General features: G+C 56.8%; 2 protein-coding genes across 4 annotated transcripts; one reads left to right on the forward strand and one right to left on the reverse strand.

The window, feature by feature from the left end:
- The first annotated feature begins 5,818 nt into the window (after positions 1-5,818).
- VASH1 (vasohibin 1) lies at positions 5,819-23,239 on the forward strand. The gene is made up of 7 exons (XM_040411251.1): positions 5,819-6,535; positions 6,619-6,707; positions 10,748-10,804; positions 15,911-15,985; positions 18,326-18,707; positions 18,777-18,883; positions 22,725-23,239. The coding sequence occupies exons 1-7, from the start codon at positions 6,353-6,355 to the stop codon at positions 22,792-22,794; spliced, it is 963 nt and encodes a 320-aa protein (XP_040267185.1). The 5' UTR covers positions 5,819-6,352; the 3' UTR covers positions 22,795-23,239.
- Positions 23,147-26,692, reverse strand: ANGEL1 (angel homolog 1). Of its 3 annotated transcripts, XM_040411248.1 has the most exons (9): positions 26,602-26,692; positions 25,283-25,527; positions 25,006-25,208; positions 24,773-24,842; positions 24,138-24,704; positions 23,947-24,057; positions 23,823-23,877; positions 23,528-23,697; positions 23,147-23,453 (listed from the first exon to the last, which is right to left on the reverse strand). In XM_040411248.1, the coding sequence occupies exons 2-9, from the start codon at positions 25,515-25,517 to the stop codon at positions 23,281-23,283; spliced, it is 1,584 nt and encodes a 527-aa protein (XP_040267182.1). In that variant the 5' UTR covers positions 25,518-25,527; positions 26,602-26,692; the 3' UTR covers positions 23,147-23,280. The 3 variants fall into 3 exon arrangements, with proteins under 3 accessions (XP_040267182.1, XP_040267181.1, XP_040267183.1); XM_040411247.1 differs by lacking the exon at positions 26,602-26,692 and having other exon boundaries at positions 25,283-25,736; XM_040411249.1 differs by lacking the exons at positions 23,147-23,453; positions 26,602-26,692 and having other exon boundaries at positions 23,492-23,697; positions 23,943-24,057; positions 25,283-25,734.

Here is a 26,692-nt window from a genome sequence, read left to right on the forward strand (position 1 = left end):
CCCATATACAGCCTATAAACCCCCTCTACACCAGAACCCCCCATATACTGCCTATAAACCCCTTTTACACCAGAACCCCCATATACTGCCTATAAACCCCCTCTACACCAGAACCCCCCATATACAGTCTATAAACCCCCTCTACACCAGAACCCCCATATACAGCCTATAAACCCCCTCTACACCAGAACGCCCATATACAGCCTATAAACCCCCTCTACACCAGAACCCCCATATAAGCCCCCTCTACACCAGAACCCCCATATACAGCCTATAAACCCCCTCTACACCAGAACCCCCCATATACAGCCTATAAACCCCTTTTACACCAGAACCCCCAAATACAGCCTATAAACCCCCTCTACACCAGAACCCCCATATACAGCCTATAAACCCCCTCTACACCAGAACCCCCATATACAGCCTATAAACCCCCTCTACACCAGAACCCCCATATACAGCCTATAAACCCCCTCTACACCAGAACCCCCATATACAGCCTATAAACCCCCTCTACACCAGAACGCCCATATACAGCCTATAAACCCCCTCTACACTAGAACCCCCCATATACAGCCTATAAACCTCCACTACACCAGAACCCCCATATACAGCCTATAAACCCCCTCTACACTAGAACCCCCCATATACATCCTATAAACCCCTTTTACACCAGAACCCCCATATACTGCCTATAAACCCCCTCTACACCATAACTCCCATATAAACCCCCTCTACACCAGAACCTCCATATAAGCCCCCTCTACACCAGAACCCCCCATATACAGCCTCTAAACCCCCTCTACACCAGAACCCCCCATATACTGCCTATAAACCCCCTCTACACCAGAACCCCCCCATATACAGCCTATAAACCCCCTCTACACCAGAACCCCCATATACAGTCTATAAACCCCCTCTACACCAGAACCCCCATATACAGCCTATAAACCCCCTCTACACCAGAACGCCCATATACAGCCTATAAACCCCCTCTACACCAGAACCCCATATACAGCCTATAAACCCCCTCTACACCAGAACCCCCATATACTGCCTATAAACCCCCTCTACACCAGAACCCCCATATACTGCCTATAAACCCCCTCTACACCAGAACCCCCATATACAGCCTATAAACCCCCTCTACACCAGAACCCCCATATACTGCCTATAAACCCCCTCTACACCAGAACCCCCATATACAGCCTATAAACCCCCTCTACACCAGAACCCCCATATACAGCCTATAAACCCCCTCTACACTAGAACCCCCCATATACAGCCTATAAACCCCTTTTACACCAGAACCCCCATATACAGCCTATAAACCCCCTCTACACCAGAACCCCCATATACAGCCTATAAACCCCCTCTACACCAGAACCCCCCATATACTGCCTATAAACCCCTTTTACACCAGAACCCCCATATACTGCCTATAAACCCCCTCTACACCAGAACCCCCCATATACAGTCTATAAACCCCCTCTACACCAGAACCCCCATATACAGCCTATAAACCCCCTCTACACCAGAACGCCCATATACAGCCTATAAACCCCCTCTACACCAGAACCCCCATATAAGCCCCCTCTACACCAGAACCCCCATATACAGCCTATAAACCCCCTCTACACCAGAACCCCCATATACAGCCTATAAACCCCCTCTACACCAGAACCCCCATATACAGCCTATAAACCCCCTCTACACCAGAACGCCCATATACAGCCTATAAACCCCCTCTACACTAGAACCCCCCATATACAGCCTATAAACCCCCATATACAGCCTATAAACCCCCTCTACACCAGAACCTCCATATAAGCCCCCTCTACACCAGAACCCCCCATATACAGCCTATAAACCCCCTCTACACCAGAACCCCCCATATACAGCCTATAAACCCCCTCTACACCAGAACCCCCCATATACTGCCTATAAACCCCTTTTACACCAGAACCCCCATATACTGCCTATAAACCCCCTCTACACCAGAACCCCCCATATACAGTCTATAAACCCCCTCTACACCAGAACCCCCCATATACAGTCTATAAACCCCCTCTACACCAGAACGCCCATATACAGCCTATAAACCCCCTCTACACCAGAACCCCCATATAAGCCCCCTCTACACCAGAACCCCCATATACAGCCTATAAACCCCCTCTACACCAGAACCCCCCATATACAGCCTATAAACCCCTTTTACACCAGAACCCCCAAATACAGCCTATAAACCCCCTCTACACCAGAACCCCCCATATACAGCCTATAAACCCCCTCTACACCAGAACCCCCCATATACAGCCTATAAACCCCCTCTACACCAGAACCCCCATATACAGCCTATAAACCCCCTCTACACCAGAACCCCCATATAAACCCCCTCTACACCAGAACCTCCATATAAACCCCCTCTACACCAGAACCTCCATATAAACCCCCTCTACACCAGAACCTCCATATAAACCCCCTCTATACCAGAACCTCCATATAAACCCCCTCTATACCAGAACCTCCATATAAACTCCCTCTACACCAGAACCCCCATATAAACCCCCTCTACACCAGAACCTCCATATAAACCCCCTCTACACCAGAACCTCCATATAAACCCCCTCTACACCAGAACCCCCATATAAACCCCCTCTACACCAGAACCCCCATATAAACCCCCTCTACACCAGAACCCCCATATAAACCCCCTCTACACCAGAACCTCCATATAAACCCCCTCTACACCAGAACCCCCATATAAACCCCCTCTACACCAGAACCTCCATATAAACCCCCTCTACACCAGAACCCCCATATAAACCCCCTCTACACCAGAACCTCCATATAAACCCCCTCTACACCAGAACCTCCATATAAACCCCCTCTACACCAGAACCCCCATATAAACCCCCTCTACACCAGAACCTCCATATAAACCCCCTCTACACCAGAACCCCCATATAAACCCCCTCTACACCAGAACCTCCATATAAACCCCCTCTACACCAGAACCCCCATATAAACCCCCTCTACACCAGAACCCCCATATAAACCCCCTCTACACCAGAACCTCCATATAAACCCCCTCTACACCAGAACCCCCATATAAACCCCCTCTACACCAGAACCCCCATATAAACCCCCTCTACACCAGAACCTCCATATAAACCCCCTCTACACCAGAACCTCCATATAAACCCCCTCTACACCAGAACCCCCATATAAACCCCCTCTACACCAGAACCTCCATATAAACCCCCTCTACACCAGAACCTCCATATAAACCCCCTCTACACCAGAACCTCCATATAAACCCCCTCTACACCAGAACCTCCATATAAACCCCCTCTACACCAGAACCCCCATATAAACCTCCTCTACACCAGAACCTCCATATAAACCCCCTCTACACCAGAACCCCCATATAAACCCCCTCTACACCAGAACCTCCATATAAACCCCCTCTACACCAGAACCTCCATATAAACCCCCTCTACACCAGAACCTCCATATAAACCCCCTCTACACCAGAACCTCCATATAAACCCCCTCTACACCAGAACCTCCATATAAACCCCCTCTACACCAGAACCTCCATATAAACCCCCTCTACACCAGAACCTCCATATAAACCCCCTCTACACCAGAACCCCCATATAAACCCCCTCTACACCAGAACCTCCATATAAACCCCCTCTACACCAGAACCTCCATATAAACCCCCTCTACACCAGAACCTCCATATAAACCCCCTCTACACCAGAACCTCCATATAAACCCCCTCTACACCAGAACCTCCATATAAACCCCCTCTACACCAGAACCTCCATATAAACCCCCTCTACACCAGAACCTCCATATAAACCCCCTCTACACCAGAACCCCCATATAAACCCCCTCTACACCAGAACCCCCATATAAACCCCCTCTACACCAGAACCTCCATATAAACCCCCTCTACACCAGAACCCCCATATAAACCCCCTCTACACCAGAACCCCCATATAAACCCCCTCTACACCAGAACCCCCATATAAACCCCCTCTACACCAGAACCCCCATATAAACCCCCTCTACACCAGAACCTCCATATAAACCCCCTCTACACCAGAACCCCCATATAAACCCCCTCTACACCAGAACCCCCATATAAACCCCCTCTACACCAGAACCTCCATATAAACCCCCTCTACACCAGAACCTCCATATAAACCCCCTCTACACCAGAACCCCCATATAAACCCCCTCTACACCAGAACCCCCATATAAACCCCCTCTACACCAGAACCTCCATATAAACCCCCTCTACACCAGAACCTCCATATAAACCCCCTCTACACCAGAACCTCCATATAAACCCCCTCTACACCAGAACCTCCATATAAACCCCCTCTACACCAGAACCTCCATATAAACCCCCTCTACACCAGAACCCCCATATAAACCCCCTCTACACCAGAACCTCCATATAAACCCCCTCTACACCAGAACCCCCATATACAGCCTATAAACCCCCTCTACACCAGAACCCCCATATAAACCCCCTCTACACCAGAACCTCCATATAAACCCCCTCTACACCAGAACCCCCATATACAGGGGATCAACTACTTTCCAGGAACATAGGGAGGGGATGGTCAGAGAGGTCATGTGACTGCTTTGTACCATGTGACTCCTATGAAGCAGACAGTTACATTGTAAAGAAATCCTTATCAGTTATTTAACTCCACCCTCCACAGTTACTGATTGGCCAGGCTTGTGATGTCAGAACTGCTGTGATTGGCTGCTGATTTTAACTCTGTCAGTGCAGAAACCTTCTTTAGAGATGCTGGAGATAACGGAACTCTGAGCCCATCCCTGCACCTGAAGGGTTAATGATGATCCAGCTGTGACAGGGCGTTTCCTCCTGGAGATCGGGGGCTTTGTCTCCGCCGGGGTCCCAGGATTAGGGGGCTGCTGTCTGCGGGGTCCCAGGATTAGGGGGCTGCTGTCTGCGGGGTCCCAGGATTAGGGGGCTGCTGTCTGCGGGGTCCCAGGATTAGGGGGCTGCTGTCTGCGGGGTCCCAGGAGTAGGGGGCTGCTGTCTGCGGGGTCCCAGGAGTAGGGGGCTGCTGTCTGCGGGGTCCCAGGAGTAGGGGGCTGCTGTCTGCGGGGTCCCAGGATTAGGGGGCTGCTGTCTGCGGGGGTCCCAGGAGTAGGGGGCTGCTGTCTGCGGGGTCCCAGGAGTAGGGGGCTGCTGTCTGCGGGGTCCCAGGAGTAGGGGGCTGCTGTGTGCGGGGTCCCAGGATTAGGGGGCTGCTGTCTGAGGGGTCCCAGGATTAGGGGGCTGCTGTCTGCGGGGTCCCAGGAGTAGGGGGCTGCTGTCTGCGGGGTCCCAGGAGTAGGGGGCTGCTGTCTGCGGGGTCCCAGGAGTAGGGGGCTGCTGTCTGCGGGGTCCCAGGAGTAGGGGGCTGCTGTCTGCGGGGTCCCAGGAGTAGGGGGCTGCTGTCTGAGGGGTCCCAGGAGTAGGGGGCTGCTGTCTGAGGGGTCCCAGGAGTAGGGGGCTGCTGTCTGCGGGGTCCCAGGAGTAGGGGGCTGCTGTCTGCGGGGTCCCAGGAGTAGGGGGCTGCTGTGTGCGGGGTCCCAGGAGTAGGGGGCTGCTGTGTGCGGGGTCCCAGGAGTAGGGGGCTGCTGTGTGCGGGGTCCCAGGAGTAGGGGGCTGCTGTGTGCGGGGTCCCAGGAGTAGGGGGCTGCTGTGTGCGGGGTCCCAGGAGTAGGGGGCTGCTGTCTGCGGGGTCCCAGGATTAGGGGGCTGCTGTCTGCGGGGTCCCAGGATTAGGGGGCTGCTGTCTGCGGGGTCCCAGGAGTAGGGGGCTGCTGTCTGCGGGGTCCCAGGAGTAGGGGGCTGCTGTCTGCGGGGTCCCAGGATTAGGGGGCTGCTGTCTGTGGGGTCCCAGGATTAGGGGGCTGCTGTGTGCGGGGTCCCAGGATTAGGGGGCTGCTGTCTGTGGGGTCCCAGGATTAGGGGGCTGCTGTCTGCGGGGTCCCAGGATTAGGGGGCTGCTGTCTGTGGGGTCCCAGGAGTAGGGGACTGCTGTGTGCGGGGTCCCAGGAGTAGGGGGCTGCTGTCTGCGGGGTCCCAGGAGTAGGGGGCTGCTGTCTGCGGGGTCCCAGGAGTAGGGGGCTGCTGTCTGCGGGGTCCCAGGAGTAGGGGGCTGCTCTCTGGGGGGGGGGGGCAGGTGTGAATGGCTTTGGAAAGGTAACATCCAGTTGATGGGTGACAGTGGCTCCAGCTACGCACTGTTTTGGGGCCCGGGAAGAAGCAGCAGGGTGTGATGTGTGGGGGCCACAGGTGGGTGGATCAGGAATGTCTGAGGGTCTTTCCAACGGTGTTGTGGATGAAGATGGAGGGGTCCCATTTTATGTGAATAGGGGGGGCCTACCTATAGATGGGCCCACATGGGAGCGGATGTGGGCATACGTGGCACGGACTCATCCAGATGGGGAGACTCTTGTCAAGTCAATACGGAACGCTGTGGATCTGCCCCGGGTAAGTGCCCCGCCGGGGGTCTGACTCTGTACAGGGGGTGGGCGTAGTGCTGGGGAGTGACCGGCGTCCACATTCATCCACAGGTGCCAGTCCCACCAGTGCCCGCGCTGACATCCACCGCCTCAGTGCCAGAGCGCGTGGAGGCCGCGCAGAGATACATCCGAGAGCTGCAGTATCCTTCACCGAGAGGGGTCAGAACGTGGTCCCAGTGGCGTTGCTAGGGCTGGTGTCACCCGGTGCAGTAGAAAATGGTGTCACCCCCCAAGTGCCCCCCTAGTAGTTATTAACCCCTTTCAGCAGTCCCCTCTTCACAGTAGTTATTAACCCCTTTCAACAGTCCCCCCTTTAGTGAAGGGGGGACTGCTGGGGTTAATAAATATTGTGAAGGGGGGACTGCTGAAAGGGGTTAATTATAACTACTGTGGGAGCAAAGGAGGGAATAAATAACTACTGTGAAGAGGGGACTGAAAGGGGTTAATAACTACTGTGAAGGGGGACTGCTGAAAGGGGTTAATGACTACTGTGATGGGGGGACTGCTGAAAGGGGTTAATAACTACTGTGAAGAAGGACGGCTGAAAGGGGTTAATAACTAATGTGAAGAGGTGACTGCTGAAAGGGGTTAATAACTACTGTGATGGGAGACTGCTGAAAGGGGTTAATAACTACTGTGATGGGGGGACTGCTGAAAGGGGTTAATAACTACTGTGATGGGGGGACTGCTGAAAGGGGTTAATAACTACTGTGATGGGGGACTGCTGAAAGGGGTTAATAACTACTGTGAAGGGGGGACTGCTGAAAGGGGTTAATAAATATTGTGAAGGGGGGACTGCTGAAAGGGGTTAATAACTACTGTGAAGAGGGGACTGCTGAAAGGGGTTAATAACTACTGTGATGGGGGACTGCTGAAAGGGGTTAATAACTACTGTGAAGGGGGGACGGCTGAAAGGGGTTAATAACTACTGTGAAGGGAGGACTGCTGAAAGGGGTTAATAACTACTGTGATGGGGGGACTGCTGAAAGGGGTTAATAACTACTGTGATGGGGGGAATAATATAATGGGAAGTAAAACGTGACTTGGTGCCTGAACCATTCAACATATAGAATAAATCTGTAGCAGGTAATTTACTCTCCAGGTTCAGTGGGATTTTCAGGTTAATGTCCTACATAACACATTACTTCCCATTATAGTCTATGGGCATTTCATTGTGTCATTCTGCAGAAAACAGTGATAATTCCACGTAATCTGAACATTAAATAATCCCACTGAACTTGGAGAGTAGCCGCTAAATAATTATCAGAGATGTCACATGGTTTTGTCTCTAATTCAAATATTACATTTCCATTATTCTCTATGGGCATCCACTCTGTCATTCCTTTCAGCAGTCCCCCCATCACAGTAGTTATTAACCCCTTTCAGCAGTCCTTCACAGTAGTTATTAACCCCTTTCAGCAGTCCCCCCATCACAGTAGTTATTAACCCCTTTCAGCAGTCCCCCCATCACAGTAGTTATTAACCCCTTTCAGCAGTTCCCCCTTCACAGTAGTTATTAACCCCTTTCAGCCGTCCCCCCTTCACAGTAGTTATTAACCCCTTTCAGCAGTCCCCCCATCACAGTAGTTATTAACCCATTTCAGCAGTCCCCCCTTCACAGTAGTTATTAACCCCTTTCAGCAGTCCCCCCATCACAGTAATTAACCCCTTTCAGCAGTCCCCCCTTCACAGTAGTTATTAACCCCTTTCAGCAGTCCCCCTTCACAGTAGTTATTAGCCCCTTTCAGCAGTCCCCCCTTCACAGTAGTTATTAACCCCTTTCAGCAGTCCCCCATCACAGTAGTTATTAACCCCTTTCAGCAGTCCCCCCATCACAGTAGTTATTAACCCCTTTCAGCAGTCCCCCCTTCACAGTAGTTATTAACCCCTTTCAGCAGTCCCCCCTTCACAGTAGTTATTAACCCCTTTCAGCAGTCCTCCCTTCACAGTAGTCATTAACCCCTTTCAGCAGTCCCCCATCACAGTAGTTATTAACCCCTTTCAGCAGTCCCCCATCACAGTAGTTATTAACCCATTTCAGCAGTCCCCCCTTCACAGTAGTTATTAACCCCTTTCAGCAGTCCCCCCATCACAGTAATTAACCCCTTTCAGCAGTTCCCCATCACAGTAGTTATTAACCCCTTTCAGCAGTCCCCCCTTCACAGTAGTTATTAACCCCTTTCAGCAGTCCCCCCTTCACAGTAGTTATTAACCCCTTTCAGCAGTCCCCCCTTCACAGTAGTTATTAACCCCTTTCAGCAGTCCCCCTTCACAGTAGTCATTAACCCCTTTCAGCAGTCCCCCATCACAGTAGTTATTAACCCCTTTCAGCAGTCCCCCATCACAGTAGTTATTAACCCCTTTCAGCAGTCCCCCATCACAGTAGTTATTAACCCATTTCAGCAGTCCCCCCTTCACAGTAGTTATTAACCCCTTTCAGCAGTCCCCCCATCACAGTAATTAACCCCTTTCAGCAGTTCCCCATCACAGTAGTTATTAACCCCTTTCAGCAGTCCCCCCTTCACAGTAGTTATTAACCCCTTTCAGCAGTCCCCCCTTCACAGTAGTTATTAACCCCTTTCAGCAGTCCCCCCTTCACAGTAGTTATTAACCCCTTTCAGCAGTCCCCCTTCACAGTAGTCATTAACCCCTTTCAGCAGTCCCCCCTTCACAGTAGTTATTAACCCCTTTCAGCAGTCCTTCACAGTAGTTATTAACCCCTTTCAGCAGTCCCCCCATCACAGTAGTTATTAACCCCTTTCAGCAGTCCCCCCTTCACAGTAGTTATTAACCCCTTTCAGCAGTCCTTCACAGTAGTTATTAACCTCTTTCAGCAGTCCCCCCTTCACAGTAGTTATTAACCCCTTTCAGCAGTCCCCCCTTCACAGTAGTTATTAACCCCTTTCAGCAGTCCCCCCTTCACAGTAGTTATTAACCCCTTTCAGCAGTCCCCCCTTCACAGTAGTTATTAACCCCTTTCAGCAGTCCCCCATCACAGTAGTTATTAACCCCTTTCAGCAGTCCCCCCTTCACAGTAGTTATTAACCCCTTTCAGCAGTCCCCCCTTCACAGTAGTTATTAACCCCTTTCAGCAGTCCCCCCTTCACAGTAGTTATTAACCCCTTTCAGCAGTCCCCCCTTCACAGTAGTTATTAACCCCTTTCAGCAGTCCCCCCTTCACAGTAGTTATTAACCCCTTTCAGCAGTCCCCCCTTCACAGTAGTTATTAACCCCTTTCAGCAGTCCCCCCTTCACAGTAGTTATTAACCCCTTTCAGCAGTCCCCCATCACAGTAGTTATTAACCCCTTTCAGCAGTCCCCCCTTCACAGTAGTTATTAACCCCTTTCAGCAGTCCCCCCTTCACAGTAGTTATTAACCCCCTTCAGCAGTCCCCCCTTCACAGTAGTTATTAACCCCTTTCAGCAGTCCCCCCTTCACAGTAGTTATTAACCCCTTTCAGCAGTCCCCCCTTCACAGTAGTTATTAACCCCTTTCAGCAGTCCCCCCTTCACAGTAGTTATTAACCCCTTTCAGCAGTCCCCCCTTCACAGTAGTTATTAACCCCTTTCAGCAGTCCCCCCTTCACAGTAGTTATTAACCCCTTTCAGCAGTCCCCCCCTCACAGTAGTTATTAACCCCTTTCAGCAGTCCCCCCTTCACAGTAGTTATTAACCCCTTTCAGCAGTCCCCCCTTCACAGTAGTTATTAACCCCTTTCAGCAGTCCCCCCTTCACAGTAGTTATTAACCCCTTTCAGCAGTCCCCTCTTCAGTGCAGTTAATTATCCCCCCTTTGCTCCCACAGTAGTTATAATTAACCCCTTCCAGCAGCGCCAGCCCAGCGGCCATTCACAGACGGTCTCTCCCCCCTTTCAGTCCCAGCAATACATCCATCCTCTCCCCTGGTCCCCGGCCACAGCCGGAACAACGAGTGAGGCGACTCCAGTCTCAGCCTCTCTTCCTCTCAGTGCGGGGCAGCGCTGCGTGTGACGTCACTGCACTGACGCTGCTGGCGTCACCCGGTGCGGCCCCCTCGCAACGCCACTGCGGGGTCCACGGCTACAGCCGGAGTCATGTGACCAGCGGATCCAGCCGACCAATGAGCACAGTGTCTCCTCCATTCTGGGGCCACACCTGGACTCCGGAGCCCAGGCTGGCTGTGACCTTAACTCATGGCTCAGATACAACCACACGGGGACCCAGTTCTTTGAGATCAAGAAGACACGGCCACTGACCGGGTAAGTGAGAGCGGAGGGATGACAGTCCGGGGCCCGGGGCCCTCCATACCTCCTCCTTGTATGAGCCGGTGAGGGATGAACAGACCGGGGTCCGGGGCCCTCTATACCTCCTCCCTGTATGAGCCGGTGAGGGATGACAGACCGGGGTCCGGGGCCCTCCATTCCTCCTCCCTGAATGAGCCGGTGAGGGATGACAGACCGGGGTCCGGGGCCCTCCATACCTCCTCCCTGAATGAGCCGGTGAGGGATGACAGACCGGGGCCCTCCATACCTCCTCCCTGTATGAGCCGGTGAGGGATGACAGACCGGGGTCCGGGGCCCTCCATACCTCCTCCCTGTATGAGCCGGTGAGGGATGACAGACCGGGGCCCTCCATACCTCCTCCCTGTATGAGCCGGTGAGGGATGACAGACCGGGGTCCGGGGCCCTCCATACCTCCTCCCTGTATGAGCCGGTGAGAGATGACAGACCGGGGCCCTCCATACCTCCTCCCTGTATGAGCCGGTGAGGGATGACAGACCGGGGCCCTCCATACCTCCTCCCTGTATGAGCCGGTGAGGGATGACAGACCGGGGTCCGGGGCCCTCCATACCTCCTCCCTGTATGAGCCGGTGAGAGATGACAGACCGGGGTCCGGGGCCCTCCATACCTCCTCCCTGTATGAGCCGGTGAGGCATGACAGACCGGGGTCCGGGGCCCTCCATACCTCCTCCCTGTATGAGCCGGTGAGGGATGACAGACCGGGGCCCTCCATACCTCCTCCCTGTCTGAGCCGGTGAGAGATGACAGACCGGGGTCTGGGGCCCTCCATACCTCCTCCCTGTATGAGCCGGTGAGAGATGACAGACCGGGGTCCGGGGCCCTCCATACCTCCTCCCTGTATGAGCCGGTGAGAGATGACGGACCGGGGTCCGGGGCCCTCCATACCTCCTCCCTGTATGAGCCGGTGAGAGATGACAGACCGGGGCCTTCCATACCTCCTCCCTGAATGAGCCGGTGAGAGATGACAGACCCGGGTCCGGGGCCCTCCATACCTCCTCCCTGTATGACCCGGTGAGAGATGACAGACCCGGGTCCGGGGCCCTCCATACCTCCTCCCTGTATGAGCCGGTGAGAGATGACAGACCGGGGTCCGGGGCCCTCCATACCTCCTCCCTGTATGAGCCGGTGAGGGATGACGGACCGGGGTCCGGGGCCCTCCATACCTCCTCCCTGTATGAGTCGGTGAGAGATGACAGACCGGGGTCCGGGGCCCTCCATACCTCCTCCCTGTATGAGTCGGTGAGAGATGACAGACCGGGGTCCTCCATACCTCCTCCCTGTATGAGCCGGTGAGGGATGACGGACCGGGGTCCGGGGCCCTCCATACCTCCTCCCTGTATGAGCCGGTGAGAGATGACAGACCGGGGTCCGGGGCCCTCCATACCTCCTCCCTGTATGAGTCGGTGAGAGATGACAGACCGGGGCCCTCCATACCTCCTCCCTGTATGAGCCGGTGAGGGATGACGGACCGGGGTCCGGGGCCCTCCATACCTCCTCCCTGTATGAGCCGGTGAGGCATGACAGACCGGGGTCCGGGGCCCTCCATACCTCCTCCCTGTATGAGCCGGTGAGGGATGACGGACCGGGGCCCTCCATACCTCCTCCCTGTATGAGCCGGTGAGAGATGACAGACCGGGGCCCTCCATACCTCCTCCCTGTATGAGCCGGTGAGAGATGACAGACCGGGGTCCGGGGCCCTCCATACCTCCTCCCTGTATAAGCCGGTGAGAGATGACAGACCGGGGTCTGGGGCCCTCCATACCTCCTCCCTGTATGAGCCGGTGAGAGATGACAGACCGGGGTCCGGGGCCCTCCATACCTCCTCCCTGTATGAGCCGGTGAGGGATGACAGACCGGGGTCCGGGGCCCTCCATACCTCCTCCCTGTATGAGCCGGTGAGAGATGACGGACCGGGGTCCGGGGCCCTCCATACCTCCTCCCTGTATGAGCCGGTGAGAGATGACAGACCGGGGCCTTCCATACCTCCTCCCTGAATGAGCCGGTGAGAGATGACAGACCGGGGTCCGGGGCCCTCCATACCTCCTCCCTGTATAAGCCGGTGAGAGATGACAGACCGGGGTCCGGGGCCCTCCATACCTCCTCCCTGTATGAGCCGGTGAGAGATGACAGACCGGGGTCCGGGGCCCCTGTATGAGCCGGTGAGGCATGACAGACCGGGGTCCGGGGCCCTCCATACCTCCTCCCTGTATGAGCCGGTGAGGCATGACAGACCGGGGTCCGGGGCCCTCCATACCTCCTCCCTGTATGAGCCGGTGAGGCATGACAGACCGGGGTCCGGGGCCCTCCATACCTCCTCCCTGTATGAGCCGGTGAGGCATGACAGACCGGGGTCCGGGGCCCTCCATACCTCCTCCCTGTATGAGCCGGTGAGGGATGACAGACCGGGGCCCTCCATACCTCCTCCCTGTATGAGCCGGTGAGAGATGACAGACCGGGGTCCGGGGCCCTCCATACCTCCTCCCTGTATGAGTCGGTGAGGGATGACGGACCGGGGCCCTCCATACCTCCTCCCTGTATGAGCCGGTGAGGCATGACAGACCGGGGTCCGGGGCCCTCCATACCTCCTCCCTGTATGAGCCGGTGAGGGATGACGGAACGGGGTCCGGGGCCCTCCATACCTCCTCCCTGTATGAGCCGGTGAGGCATGACAGACCGGGGTCCGGGGCCCTCCATACCTCCTCCCTGTATGAGCCGGTGAGGGATGACGGACCGGGGCCCTCCATACCTCCTCCCTGTATGAGCCGGTGAGAGATGACAGACCGGGGTCCGGGGCCCTCCATACCTCCTCCCTGTATGAGCCGGTGAGGGATGACAGTCCGGGGCCCTCCATACCTCCTCCCTGTATGAGTCGGTGAGAGATGACAGACCGGGGCCCTCCATACCTCCTCCCTGTATGAGCCGGTGAGAGATGACGGACCGGGGTCCGGGGCCCTCCATACCTCCTCCCTGTATGAGCCGGTGAGGGATGACAGTCCGGGGCCCTCCATACCTCCTCCCTGTATGAGCCGGTGAGAGATGACAGACCGGGGTCCGGGGTCCTCCATACCTCCTCCCTGTATGAGTCGGTGAGAGATGACAGACCGGGGTCCGGGGCCCTCCATACCTCCTCCCTGTATGAGCCGGTGAGGGATGACAGATCGGGGTCCGGGGCCCTCCATACCTCCTCCCTGTATGAGTCGGTGAGGGATGACGGACCGGGGCCCTCCATACCTCCTCCCTGTATGAGCCGGTGAGGCATGACAGACCGGGGTCCGGGGCCCTCCATACCTCCTCCCTGTATGAGCCGGTGAGGGATGACGGAACGGGGTCCGGGGCCCTCCATACCTCCTCCCTGTATGAGCCGGTGAGGCATGACAGACCGGGGTCCGGGGCCCTCCATACCTCCTCCCTGTATGAGCCGGTGAGGGATGACGGACCGGGGCCCTCCATACCTCCTCCCTGTATGAGCCGGTGAGAGATGACAGACCGGGGTCCGGGGCCCTCCATACCTCCTCCCTGTATGAGCCGGTGAGGGATGACAGTCCGGGGCCCTCCATACCTCCTCCCTGTATGAGTCGGTGAGAGATGACAGACCGGGGCCCTCCATACCTCCTCCCTGTATGAGCCGGTGAGAGATGACGGACCGGGGTCCGGGGCCCTCCATACCTCCTCCCTGTATGAGCCGGTGAGGGATGACAGTCCGGGGCCCTCCATACCTCCTCCCTGTATGAGCCGGTGAGAGATGACAGACCGGGGTCCGGGGTCCTCCATACCTCCTCCCTGTATGAGTCGGTGAGAGATGACAGACCGGGGTCCGGGGCCCTCCATACCTCCTCCCTGTATGAGCCGGTGAGGGATGACAGATCGGGGTCCGGGGCCCTCCATACCTCCTCCCTGTCTGAGCCGGTGAGAGATGACAGACCGGGGTCCCGGGCCCTCCATACCTCCTCCCTGTATGAGCCGGTGAGAGATGACAGACCGGGGTCCGGGGCCCTCTATACCTCCTCCCTGTCTGAGCCGGTGAGAGATGACAGACCGGGGTCCGGGGCCCTCCATACCTCCTCCCTGTATGAGCCGGTGAGACATGACAGACCGGGGTCCGGGGCCCTCCATACCTCCTCCCTGTATGAGCCGGTGAGAGATGACAGACCGGGGCCCTCCATACCTCCTCCCTGTATGAGCCGGTGAGGGATGACAGACCGGGGTCCGGGGCCCTCCATACCTCCTCCCTGTATGAGCCGGTGAGAGATGACAGACCGGGGCCCTCCATACCTCCTCCCTGTATGAGCCGGTGAGGGATGACAGACCGGGGTCCGGGGCCCTCCATACCTCCTCCCTGTATGAGCCGGTGAGGGATGACAGACCGGGGTCCGGGGCCCTCCATACCTCCTCCCTGTATGAGCCGGTGAGAGATGACAGACCGGGGTCCGGGGTCCTCCATACCTCCTCCCTGTATGAGCCGGTGAGAGATGACAGACCGGGGTCCGGGGCCCTCCATACCTCCTCCCTGTATGAGCCGGTGAGGCATGACAGACCGGGGTCCGGGGCCCTCCATACCTCCTCCCTGTATGAGCCGGTGAGAGATGACAGACCGGGGTCCGGGGCCCTCCATACCTCCTCCCTGTATGAGCCGGTGAGGTATGACAGACCGGGGTCCGGGGCCCTCCATACCTCCTCCCTGTATGAGCCGGTGAGGTATGACGGACCGGGGCCCTCCATACCTCCTCCCTGTATGAGCCGGTGAGGGATGACGGACCGGGGCCCTCCATACCTCCTCCCTGTATGAGCCGGTGAGACATGACAGACCGGGGTCCGGGGCCCTCCATACCTCCTCCCTGTATGAGCCGGTGAGGGATGACAGACCGGGGTCCGGGGCCCTCCATACCTCCTCCCTGTCTGAGCCGGTGAGAGATGACAGACCGGGGTCCTCCAAACCTCCTCCCTGTATGAGCCGGTGAGAGATGACAGACCGGGGCCCTCCATACCTCCTCCCTGAATGAGCCAGTGAGACATGACGGACCGGGGCCCGGGGCCCTCCATACCTCACTTTCTCTTCTCTTGCAGGCTGATGGATCTGGCCAAAGAGATGACCAAGGAAGCTCTCCCCATCAAATGTCTGGAGGCCGTCATTCTGGGCATGTATCCTTCACTACACGTCAGCGGGGCCCGGGGGGGGGAGCGATATGGAGGCCTGAGGCATTAGGCGCCTCCGAAAAGCTTCGCCCTCTGCTTGTCCGATTTTACCAGTCAGGTGCAATAAATTATAGTTTTAGTGTCCAGACGACCATATACATCAGGGGGCCAACCAGGATTGCCATCTCATACTCCGGTCACATCCGGAGCTGAAGGCACAAGGCCGCAGTTACACCACGTCTCATACTCCGGTCACATCCAGAGCTGAAGGCACAAGGCCGCAGTTACACCACGTCTCATACTCCGGTCACATCCGGAGCTGAAGGCACAAGGCCGCAGTTACACCACGTCTCATACTCCGGTCACATCCAGAGCTGAAGGCACAAGGCCGCAGTTACACCACGTCTCATACTCCGGTCACATCCGGAGCTGAAGGCACAAGGCCGCAGTTACACCACGTCTCATACTCCGGTCACATCCAGAGCTGAAGGCACAAGGCCGCAGTTACACCACGTCTCATACTCCGGTCACATCCGGAGCTGAAGGCACAAGGCCACAGTTACACCACGTCTCATACTCCGGTCACATCCAGAGCTGAAGGCACAAGGCCGAAGTTACACCACGTCTCATACTCCGGTCACATCCGGAGCTGAAGGCACAAGGCCGCAGTTACACCACGTCTCATACTCCGGTCACATCCGGAGCTGAAGGCACAAGGCCACAGTTACACCACGTCTCATACTCCGGTCACATCCAGAGCTGAAGGCACAAGGCCGAAGTTACACCACGTCTCATACTCCGGTCACATCCAGAGCTGAAGGCACAAGGCCGCAGTTACACCACGTCTCATACTCCGGTCACATCCGGAGCTGAAGGCACAAGGCCGCAGTTACACCACGTCTCATACTCCGGTCACATCCGGAGCTGAAGGCACAAGGCCGCAGTTACACCACGTCTCATACTCCGGTCACATCCAGAGCTGAAGGCACAAGGCCGCAGTTACACCACGTCTCATACTCCGGTCACATCCGGAGCTGAAGGCACAAGGCCGCAGTTACACCACGTCTCATACTCCGGTCACATCCGGAGCTGAAGGCACAAGGCCGCAGTTACACCACGTCTCATACTCCAGTCACATCCAGAGCTGAAGGCACAAGGCCACAGTTACACCACGTCTCATACTCCGGTCACATCCAGAGCTGAAGGCACAAGGCCACAGTTACACCACGTCTCATACTCCGGTCACATCCAGAGCTGAAGGCACAAGGTCGCAGTTACACCACGTCTCATACTCCGGTCACATCCAGAGCTGAAGGCACAAGGCCGCAGTTACACCACGTCTCATACTCCGGTCACATCCAGAGCTGAAGGCACAAGGCCGCAGTTACACCACGTCTCATACTCCGGTCACATCCGGAGCTGAAGGCACAAGGCCGCAGTTACACCACGTCTCATACTCCGGTCACATCCGGAGCTGAAGGCACAAGGTCGCAGTTACACCACGTCTCATACTCCAGTCACATCCAGAGCTGAAGGCACAAGGCCGAAGTTACACCACGTCTCATACTCCGGTCACATCCAGAGCTGAAGGCACAAGGCCACAGTTACACCACGTCTCATACTCCGGTCACATCCAGAGCTGAAGGCACAAGGCCGCAGTTACACCACGTCTCATACTCCGGTCACATCCGGAGCTGAAGGCACAAGGCCACAGTTACACCACGTCTCATACTCCGGTCACATCCGGAGCTGAAGGCACAAGGCCACAGTTACACCACGTCTCATACTCCGGTCACATCCAGAGCTGAAGGCACAAGGCCGAAGTTACACCAGGTCTCATACTCCGGTCACATCCAGAGCTGAAGGCACAAGGCCGCAGTTACACCACGTCTCATACTCCGGTCACATCCGGAGCTGAAGGCAAAAGGTCGCAGTTACACCACGTCTCATACTCCAGTCACATCCAGAGCTGAAGGCACAAGGCCGAAGTTACACCACGTCTCATACTCCGGTCACATCCAGAGCTGAAGGCACAAGGCCGCAGTTACACCACGTCTCATACTCCGGTCACATCCGGAGCTGAAGGCACAAGGCCGCAGTTACACCACGTCTCATACTCCGGTCACATCCAGAGCTGAAGGCACAAGGCCGCAGTTACACCACGTCTCATACTCCGGTCACATCCGGAGCTGAAGGGACAAGGCCGCAGTTACACATCTTATACTCCGGTCACATCCGGAGCTGAAGGCACAAGGCCGCAGTTACACCACGTCTTATACTTAAGTGTCTGCAGCTTTTGCTGTGACTGGAGGCGTCTCCATTTTGCTCCTGAGCCTAGCTCTCCAGATATCTGACCAACAGCATCCCCGGCCTGGAGCGATTCCCCATCAGCTTCAAGACGCAGTTTGCGGGCGGCTGCTTCCGCCACATCGTGCTGGGCCTGCACTGGGGCGGATACTTTGGGGCCCTCGGAATCAGCCGGCGGGAGGACCTGATGTACAAGCCTCTGCGGCACAGGAGCCTGCACGAGCTGATGGCGGATTTCCAGGACGCCTACGCTCGCTGCTGGCACGCGCTCTGGAAGATAAAGATTGGCCCGTACGTGTCACATGACCCGCACAGCGTGGAGCAGATTGACTGGAAACAGTCCGTGCTGGACGTGCAGAACCTGGGTGCGGAGGAGCTGCGCAGGGAACTGGAGCGCCACAGCAGAGAGATGAGACTCAGGGTAATGGTCCGCACCCAGCAGGGGCCCCGGGCGCCTCCTCACACACTAATGCTGGCTGTTTACTTGCAGATAATCAAAGGACCCCCATCACCCCCTAAGGAGCGAAGAAGGGAGGTCACCCCATCCCCCCAGCGAGGACAGGCCAGCCCACAGCGCAGGGAGCGGCTGGACAGACGGTAACTCATGGCTTTAATGCATTTCAGTAGGGCCATGCAGACCACTGACAAAACACCCACGTGTAGAAAAGCGGACACTAGAGCCGGGTATCACACAGGGAACAGAACCGACCCAGAGTCACGTGGGAGGGAAACGCCGAGCATAGGAGGGAAGGGGGCGAACAGGGAATCGGGCCTGAGAACTAGGGAAGGAAGGGGGACCCCTCCTAGTGGAACCTACCAGCATGGACAGACCCCAGAGGTAGGTGAGCTCCTACACCGGGTACCTAAAGTCCTAACTCACCCTATAGGACCCTGGTACTAATGTCAGGACTGAGACAACCTGTTCCTCCAAAAGGAAGGACGGACAGGAGTCTCCCTCAGGCCTTAATACAAATGACAGGGAAATGCAACACACAGAATGGCCTGCTTTTATTGCGTAAAAAAACCCATTTTATAGATATGCAAATTAACCCGACAAGAGTCCTGTCCCCGAGAGGGGAGTCCTGTCCCCGAGAGGGGAGTCCTGTGCCCGAGAGGGGAGTCCTGTGCCCGAGAGGGGAGTCCTGTCCCCGAGAGGGGAGTCCTGTCCCCGAGAGGAGAGTCCTGTCCCCGAGAGGAGAGTCCTGTCCCCGAGAGGGGAGTCCTGTCCCCGAGAGGGGAGTCCTGTGCCCGAGAGGGGAGTCCTGTGCCCGAGAGGGGAGTCCTGTGCCCGAGAGGGGAGTCCTGTGCCCGAGAGGAGAGTCCTGTCCCCGAGAGGGGAGTCCTGTCCCCGAGAGGAGAGTCCTGTGCCCGAGAGGGGAGTCCTGTGCCCGAGAGGAGAGTCCCGTGCCCGAGAGGAGAGTCCCGTGCCCGAGAGGAGAGTCCCGTGCCCGAGAGGAGAGTCCCGTGCCCGAGAGGAGAGTCCCGTGCCCGAGAGGAGAGTCCCGTGCCCGAGAGGAGAGTCCCGTGCCCGAGAGGAGAGTCCCGTGCCCGAGAGGGGAGTCCAGCGTGAAGGAACCCTGCACCACCCCGCATCCTCAGAATCTCCTCCTTGCTCCCTGACGTCACAAAGCTAGAACGCCGTAATCTCGCGATGCGAGAGCTAGCGCATGCACAGTTCGTTCCCTGAGGCTGATGCCAGCACAGGGAAGGAACACTATGCCAACACTGCGCATGCGCTAGCTCTCGCATCGCGAGATTACGGCGTTCTAGCTTTGTGACGTCAGGGAGCAAGGAGGTGATTCTGAGGATGCGGGGTGGTGCAGGGTTCCTTCACGCTGGACTCTCCTCTCGGGGACAGGACTCCCCTCAGGTTAATTTGCATATCTATCAAATCGTTTTTTTACACAATAAAAGCACACAGAGCTATGGGGACTGGGTATTGCGGGTGTGCTAGCGGCCATCCAGAAGCCCATGTCCCCAGCTCTATACACAGGTTCCCTTTAACTTCCAGTGGCTATGGCCGCACCAGGAGCTCAGCCGAGATCCACAGAAGCTATAAACCGCACAGCATCGTGGGAGAGACCACAATAAATAGAGAAGGTTAAATGACCCCAATAGCCACAGGAAAGACGTGAGGGAAGCACCAGAAACCACACAGACGTCAAACCAGAAAACCTGTCAGATCAAACCACGTGTTGCCAGTCTCACCGATCTCCTGCCACCTGTCGCAGGAACGTCCGTGAAACCCAGACCACCAAAGACTGCAAAACACAGCTGCCCCAGAGTCACAGATGATAGCAGAAACTAATGGAGCAGAGGGACAGTGTAAAGCTTTGGGGAGAAATAGCACATTCTAACCACTAATCATAGTGTTGTCCCAATGGGCACAGCTGAAACGGTGGTGTGTAGTCACCGAGGGCAGAGAATGCTCAGGCCATGGAAGCTTGCCTACAGGGTGAGCTGTGCACCAAACAGCAGCAGCACCCCTCACCTAGGTAATGGGGGCCATGGTAGATTAAGGGTCTCGGGTCTGGGTCATGCCCGTCACCATCCATGCCGGGTCCAGGGTCTCGGTCATGTACATTGCCATCCATGCTGGGTCCAGGGTCTGGGTCATGCCATCCATGCCGGGTCCAGGGTCTCGGTCATGTACATTGCCATCCATGCTGGGTCCAGGGTCTGGGTCATGCCATCCATGCCGGGTCCAGGGTCTCGGTCATGTACATTGCCATCCATGCCGGGTCCGGGGTCTCGGTGGGGCTGGGTCATGCCATCCATGCCGGGTCCAGGGTCTTGTGGGGCTGGGTCCAGGGTCTGGGTCATGCCATCCATGCAGGATCCAGGGTCTCGGTCATGTACATTGCCATCCATGCCGGGTCCGGGGTCTCGGTGGGGCTGGGTCATGTACATCGCCATCCATGCAAGATCCAGGGTCTCGGTCATGTACATTGCCATCCATGCCGGGTCCAGGGTCTCGGTCATGTACATTGCCATCCATGCCGGTCCGGGGTCTCGTGGGGCTGGTCCAGGGTCTGGGTCATGCCATCCATGCCGGGTCCAGGGTCTTGTGGGGCTGGGTCCAGGGTCTGGGTCATGCCATCTATGCCGGGTCCAGGGTCTCGGTCATGTACATTGCCATCCATGCCGGGTCCAGGGTCTCGGTGGGGCTTGGGTCTGGGTCATGCCATCCATGCAGGATCCAGGGTCTCGGTCATGTACATTGCCATCCATGCCGGGTCCGGGGTCTCGGTGGGGCTGGGTCATGTACATCGCCATCCATGTCGGGTCCAGGGTCTTGTGGGGCTGGGGTCTGGGTCATGCCATCCATGCCGGGTCTGGGTCGGTCCAGGGTCTTGTGGGGCTGGGGTCTGGGTCATGCCATCCATGCTGGGTCCAGGGTCTCGGTGGGGCTGGGTCATGTACATCGCCATCCATGCCGGGTCCAGGGTCTGGGTCATGTACATCGCCATCCATGCCGGGTCCAGGGTCTTGTGGGGCTGGGGTCTGGGTCATGCCATCCATGCTGGGTCCAGGGTCTCGGTGGGGCTGGGTCATGTACATCACCATCCATGCCGGGTCCAGGGTCTGGGTCATGTACATCACCATCCATGCCGGGTCCAGGGTCTTGTGGGGCTGGGGTCTGGGTCATGCCATCCATGCTGGGTCCAGGGTCTCGGTGGGGCTGGGTCATGTACATCACCATCCATGCCGGGTCCAGGGTCTGGGTCATGTACATCACCATCCATGCCGGGTCCAGGTCATGTACATCGCCATCCATGCCGGGTCCAGGGTCTTGTGGGGCTGGGTCATGCCATCCATGCTGGGTCCAGGGTCTCGGTGGGGCTGGGTCATGTACATCACCATCCATGCCGGGTCCAGGGTCTGGGTCATGTACATCACCATCCATGCCGGGTCCAGGGTCTTGTGGGGCTGGGGTCTGGGTCATGCCATCCATGCTGGGTCCAGGGTCTCGGTGGGGCTGGGTCATGTACATCACCATCCATGCCGGGTCCAGGGTCTGGGTCATGTACATCACCATCCATGCCGGGTCCAGGTCATGTACATCGCCATCCATGCCGGGTCCAGGGTCTTGTGGGGCTGGGTCATGCCATCCATGCTGGGTCCAGGGTCTCGGTGGGGCTGGGTCATGTACATCACCATCCATGCCGGGTCCAGGGTCTGGGTCATGTACATCACCATCCATGCCGGGTCCAGGTCATGTACATCGCCATCCATGCCGGGTCCAGGGTCTTGTGGGGCTGGGTCATGCCATCCATGCTGGGTCCAGGGTCTCGGTGGGGCTGGGTCATGTACATCGCCATCCATGCCGGGTCCAGGATCTTGTGGGTCCAGGGTCTGGGTCATGCCATCCATGCTCGGTGGGGCTGGGGTCCGGTAGCAGGGACCATTGTCTGACATGCGGCTTTTTCTTTTCCAGGCCTTCAGGGGACAAACCTGCAGATCCCAAGTCCTTACCTGACCTCGGAAGCTACCAAATCCGAGTGTGAGGGGCACCACCGCAGTGACAGTCGCTCCTCTCACCTCCATGTACCACTTGGACCTTCCCTCCTCCTGAGCGGACACACACCTCGGGTGCGCCTCTGGATTTAGGGAGGGGGTTACAGGGCAGTATTAACCCTTTGCAGATTGCCTTATCACCAAGCCACATGTGCCAGCCTATCAGGACGCGTGATTCGGAGACGCCAGTTCTCCTGGCACTTTTTTACACTTCCCTAATAAAGCATCAGCTGATGGTGGCGCCCGCGTCTGCTTTCTGGGGTAACGGCCGGACAGCAGCCAGTCCTTTCTTGTAGGTGTTTATTGAGGCGCCAGCTCGTGCAGAATTAAAATGGTTTCTTATATACACTTTATACATGTGGTCCCCCTCCCCCGCGGAGCAGCAGACCCCTGAGAATGGCTGGGCAGCCATCAATCGTAAAAGAAGAGAGAGATCCTACAGAAGCCATGTCCTGCCAGGGGGCAGCTGCCCGCCCCTACTCCTGCCCGCCTGCTGCTGACAGATCCAAGCTGAAGCGGGCCAGGAGGCACAAGTGGTCCGAGCAGCAGAAGGGGTTTGGAAGTCCCTGTGCCGCCCACAGATCCTCCTCAGACAGAAGACACAGTCGCCCCAGAAGCTTCAGTTGAGTGTCCTTATAGAATCTCAGACCTGGAAGATACAGAGAGACGGGTGAGGAGACGGTGGCGGGCACGGGGGGGCAATGTGCTGCTCTCAGCGCTCACCATGCTTTGTGCCACGCACGGGAATGGGTTCTGCAGAATAGAAGATATAATCCACAGTGCGGCCTCTGCCCAGCGCCATCGTGGAGACTTCAAAGCGACCTTTAGCCGGCAGAAAGTGGGTGTAGACAGAGGTCAGGTCCAGACTGTGCTGCAGCAAGAGGGGCTGCGACCTGCAGGAGACACTGGGGCATCAGCGGCCATCTGACTCCCACAATGCATTGCAGCAGACCTGGGTATGCACCAGAAATGGGGCTGAGGAGCAGCAGTGACTGGCAGGCAGATGGCCGGTGAATACCTGAATGACGGCTCTCCATTGTCCAGGATGTCATGGGCCGGCTCCCGGCGTGGATCTAGGAGACACAGACAGGATGAGGCTAGAGTATGGAGTACACATCACCTACCTCTCCTCAGCCACCTACCTGGCTTCTTGTCCGTCACACCCTTCATCATAACCAGGTGCTCTGGTCTCTGGAGGGCGCAGTGGCAGTAGCGGAGCTCCAGGAGGCGCTGGCGGTTATAGGTCCGTCTGTCTACAAAACGAGAAGACTGCTCAGTGTGATGACTGCAGAAGCCCCAGAGGGGGTCTCATTCTCACAGTTCTGGTCCTTACCTTTGACCTGTGCAGCCTGGTGTTTGACATACTGACAGCGGCCACTGACTCCCAGGAAGTCCGGCCAGAGCGCGGAGCACAGGAGCCTTGGATTGGGGGTGCTGCAGTAGCGCTCCTGTCCGGACACCTTCCAGGCAGGCAGATCGCGGTAGTTGAGAACCCCATTGTACAACAGCTGGTAGAGCGGAGAGTCCGGTGTTGCGTTCAGATCTCCACAAAGTATTATTGGGCAGCGGGATCCGCCGGGATTCCGGGATAAGGTCTCCACCTCCGCCAGAAGAAGTGCCAGCTGTGCCAGTTTTATGTCCCCCCTCTGAGGATTGTAGAGCAGGTGGGTATTGGCCACACACAGACGGGGGGCAGTGGCACGGCCATCTGGTGCCCCCTCAGGGAGCTGCGGCTGCAGCAGTAGCACCAGAGCCACATTGTCACGGTTTAAGACATTGATTGCAGGACGGAAAAATTCGACATGCCTCTCAGCCAATAGCGTGAAGCGCTGAGCCTTGAAGCAGGTGCAGCAGCCGTCGGTCTTCCTGCCCGTCCGCCGCTTGTAGTGACAGCTGTACCCTGGAGGAGAAGAGAGCGGCCGTCACCTCCCGCTAACACCTCACACACAAGAGCAGCAGACGCCTTACCCAGTGCGCGGAGGCTCGGCTCCACCCGCTCCCGGTAATGGTCGTCCTGCACCTCCTGAAGACAGAGGATCTGAGGAAGAGCAGGGTCATGAGCGGCAGACATCGGAGCACAACCCCCCCCCCCCCCCCCATGTTACTGAGATTTGGGGGCTCCTGTCCTTTACCTCTGGAGCTAAAGGTCACATGCACTGACCCCTTTCAAGGACTACTACCCCCTCCCTCTGGTAACTCACATCGGCCTCCCAGTGCTGCAGCTCCTGGAGAATGCTGGGCCAGCGGTAGTCCCAGTCTAGGATCTGGGGGGCGCAGTGCTGGTAGAGCTGCGGGTTCTGGTCCACCAGGTCCTGGGAGAGGATGTTGTAGGACAAGACAGCAAAATCAAACTGCTGGTCGAGGGGGGGGTCGGACAGGTCCTGCCAGTCCCTCCACAGGAGCTCTGATCGCACAAGAGAAGACAGAGGATGAGACCGCAGCGACCCCCGTGTCTGACCTTACAGACCGTGGACTGACCGTGGTACATGACCGGCTGCGCAGCGCTCTCTAGCTCTCCCGTCACCCACTCGCCACCCTCCTTGCGGCACAGCATCCATTCCAGCACAGCAGAGTCCTCCTGCCACGTGCCGCCCTGTCCGGGTTGGGGGTCTGCCCGCAGCTCTTTAGGGGTCTCATCCACCTCTTCTTCTGGCCCGTCCACTGCAGGTGACCCCAGAACCTCCGTGCTGCTCGGGCTCTCTACATCCTCCATGCTGCTGGACCTGCCCAGGAGCCAAAGAGCAAGACCGCAAGTGACAACCGCAAATACATCCGCATGTCTCACACATGACACATACGTCGCCGCGTCACACATGACACATACGTCGCCGCGTCACACATGACACATACGTCGCCGCGTCACACATGACACATACGTCGCCGCGTCACACATGACACATACGTCGCCGCGTCACACATGACACATACGTCGCCGCGTCACCCATGACACATACGTCGCCGCGTCACCCATGACACATACGTCGCCGCGTCACCCATGACACATACGTCGCCGCGTCACCCATGACACATACGTCACCCATGACACATACGTCACCCATGACACATACGTCACCCATGACACATACGTCACCCATGACACATACGTCACCCATGACACATACATCACCCATGACACATACATCACCCATGACACATACATCACCCATGACACATACATCGCCACATGACACATACATCACCACATGACACATACGTCGCCGCGTCACACATGACACATACGTCGCCGCGTCACACATGACACATACGTCGCCGCGTCACACATGACACATACATCACCACATGACACATACATCGCCACATGACACATACGTCGCCACATGACACATACGTCACCTCGTCACACATGACACATACGTCACCCATAACACATACATCGCCACATGACACATACGTCACCACGTCATACACCCATGACACATACGTCACCACGTCACACATGACACATACGTCACCACGTCATACACCCATGACACATACGTCACCACGTCACACATGACACATACGTCACCACGTCACACATGACACATACGTCACCCATGACACATACATCGCCACGTCACACATGACACATACATCGCCACGTCACACATGACACATACATCGCCACGTCACACATGACACATACGTCGCCACGTCACACACACATGACACATACGTCGCCACGTCACACACACATGACACATACGTCGCCACGTCACACATGACACATACGTCACGGCATCACATATTCATCATTTGTCGGTCACACACTTCACACCCGATTCTCTCCTCCTCACCCCCCTGATCTTTCCCCTCCTCAGCCTGAGATCCGGTCACTTTCGACTTCTCCTGACGGATCACCACGTGTTTCCGGCACAACAATAATAC

This window comes from Bufo bufo, chromosome 11 (genome assembly GCF_905171765.1).
Source record: "Bufo bufo chromosome 11, aBufBuf1.1, whole genome shotgun sequence".
Taxonomy (NCBI): Eukaryota; Metazoa; Chordata; class Amphibia; order Anura; family Bufonidae; genus Bufo; species Bufo bufo.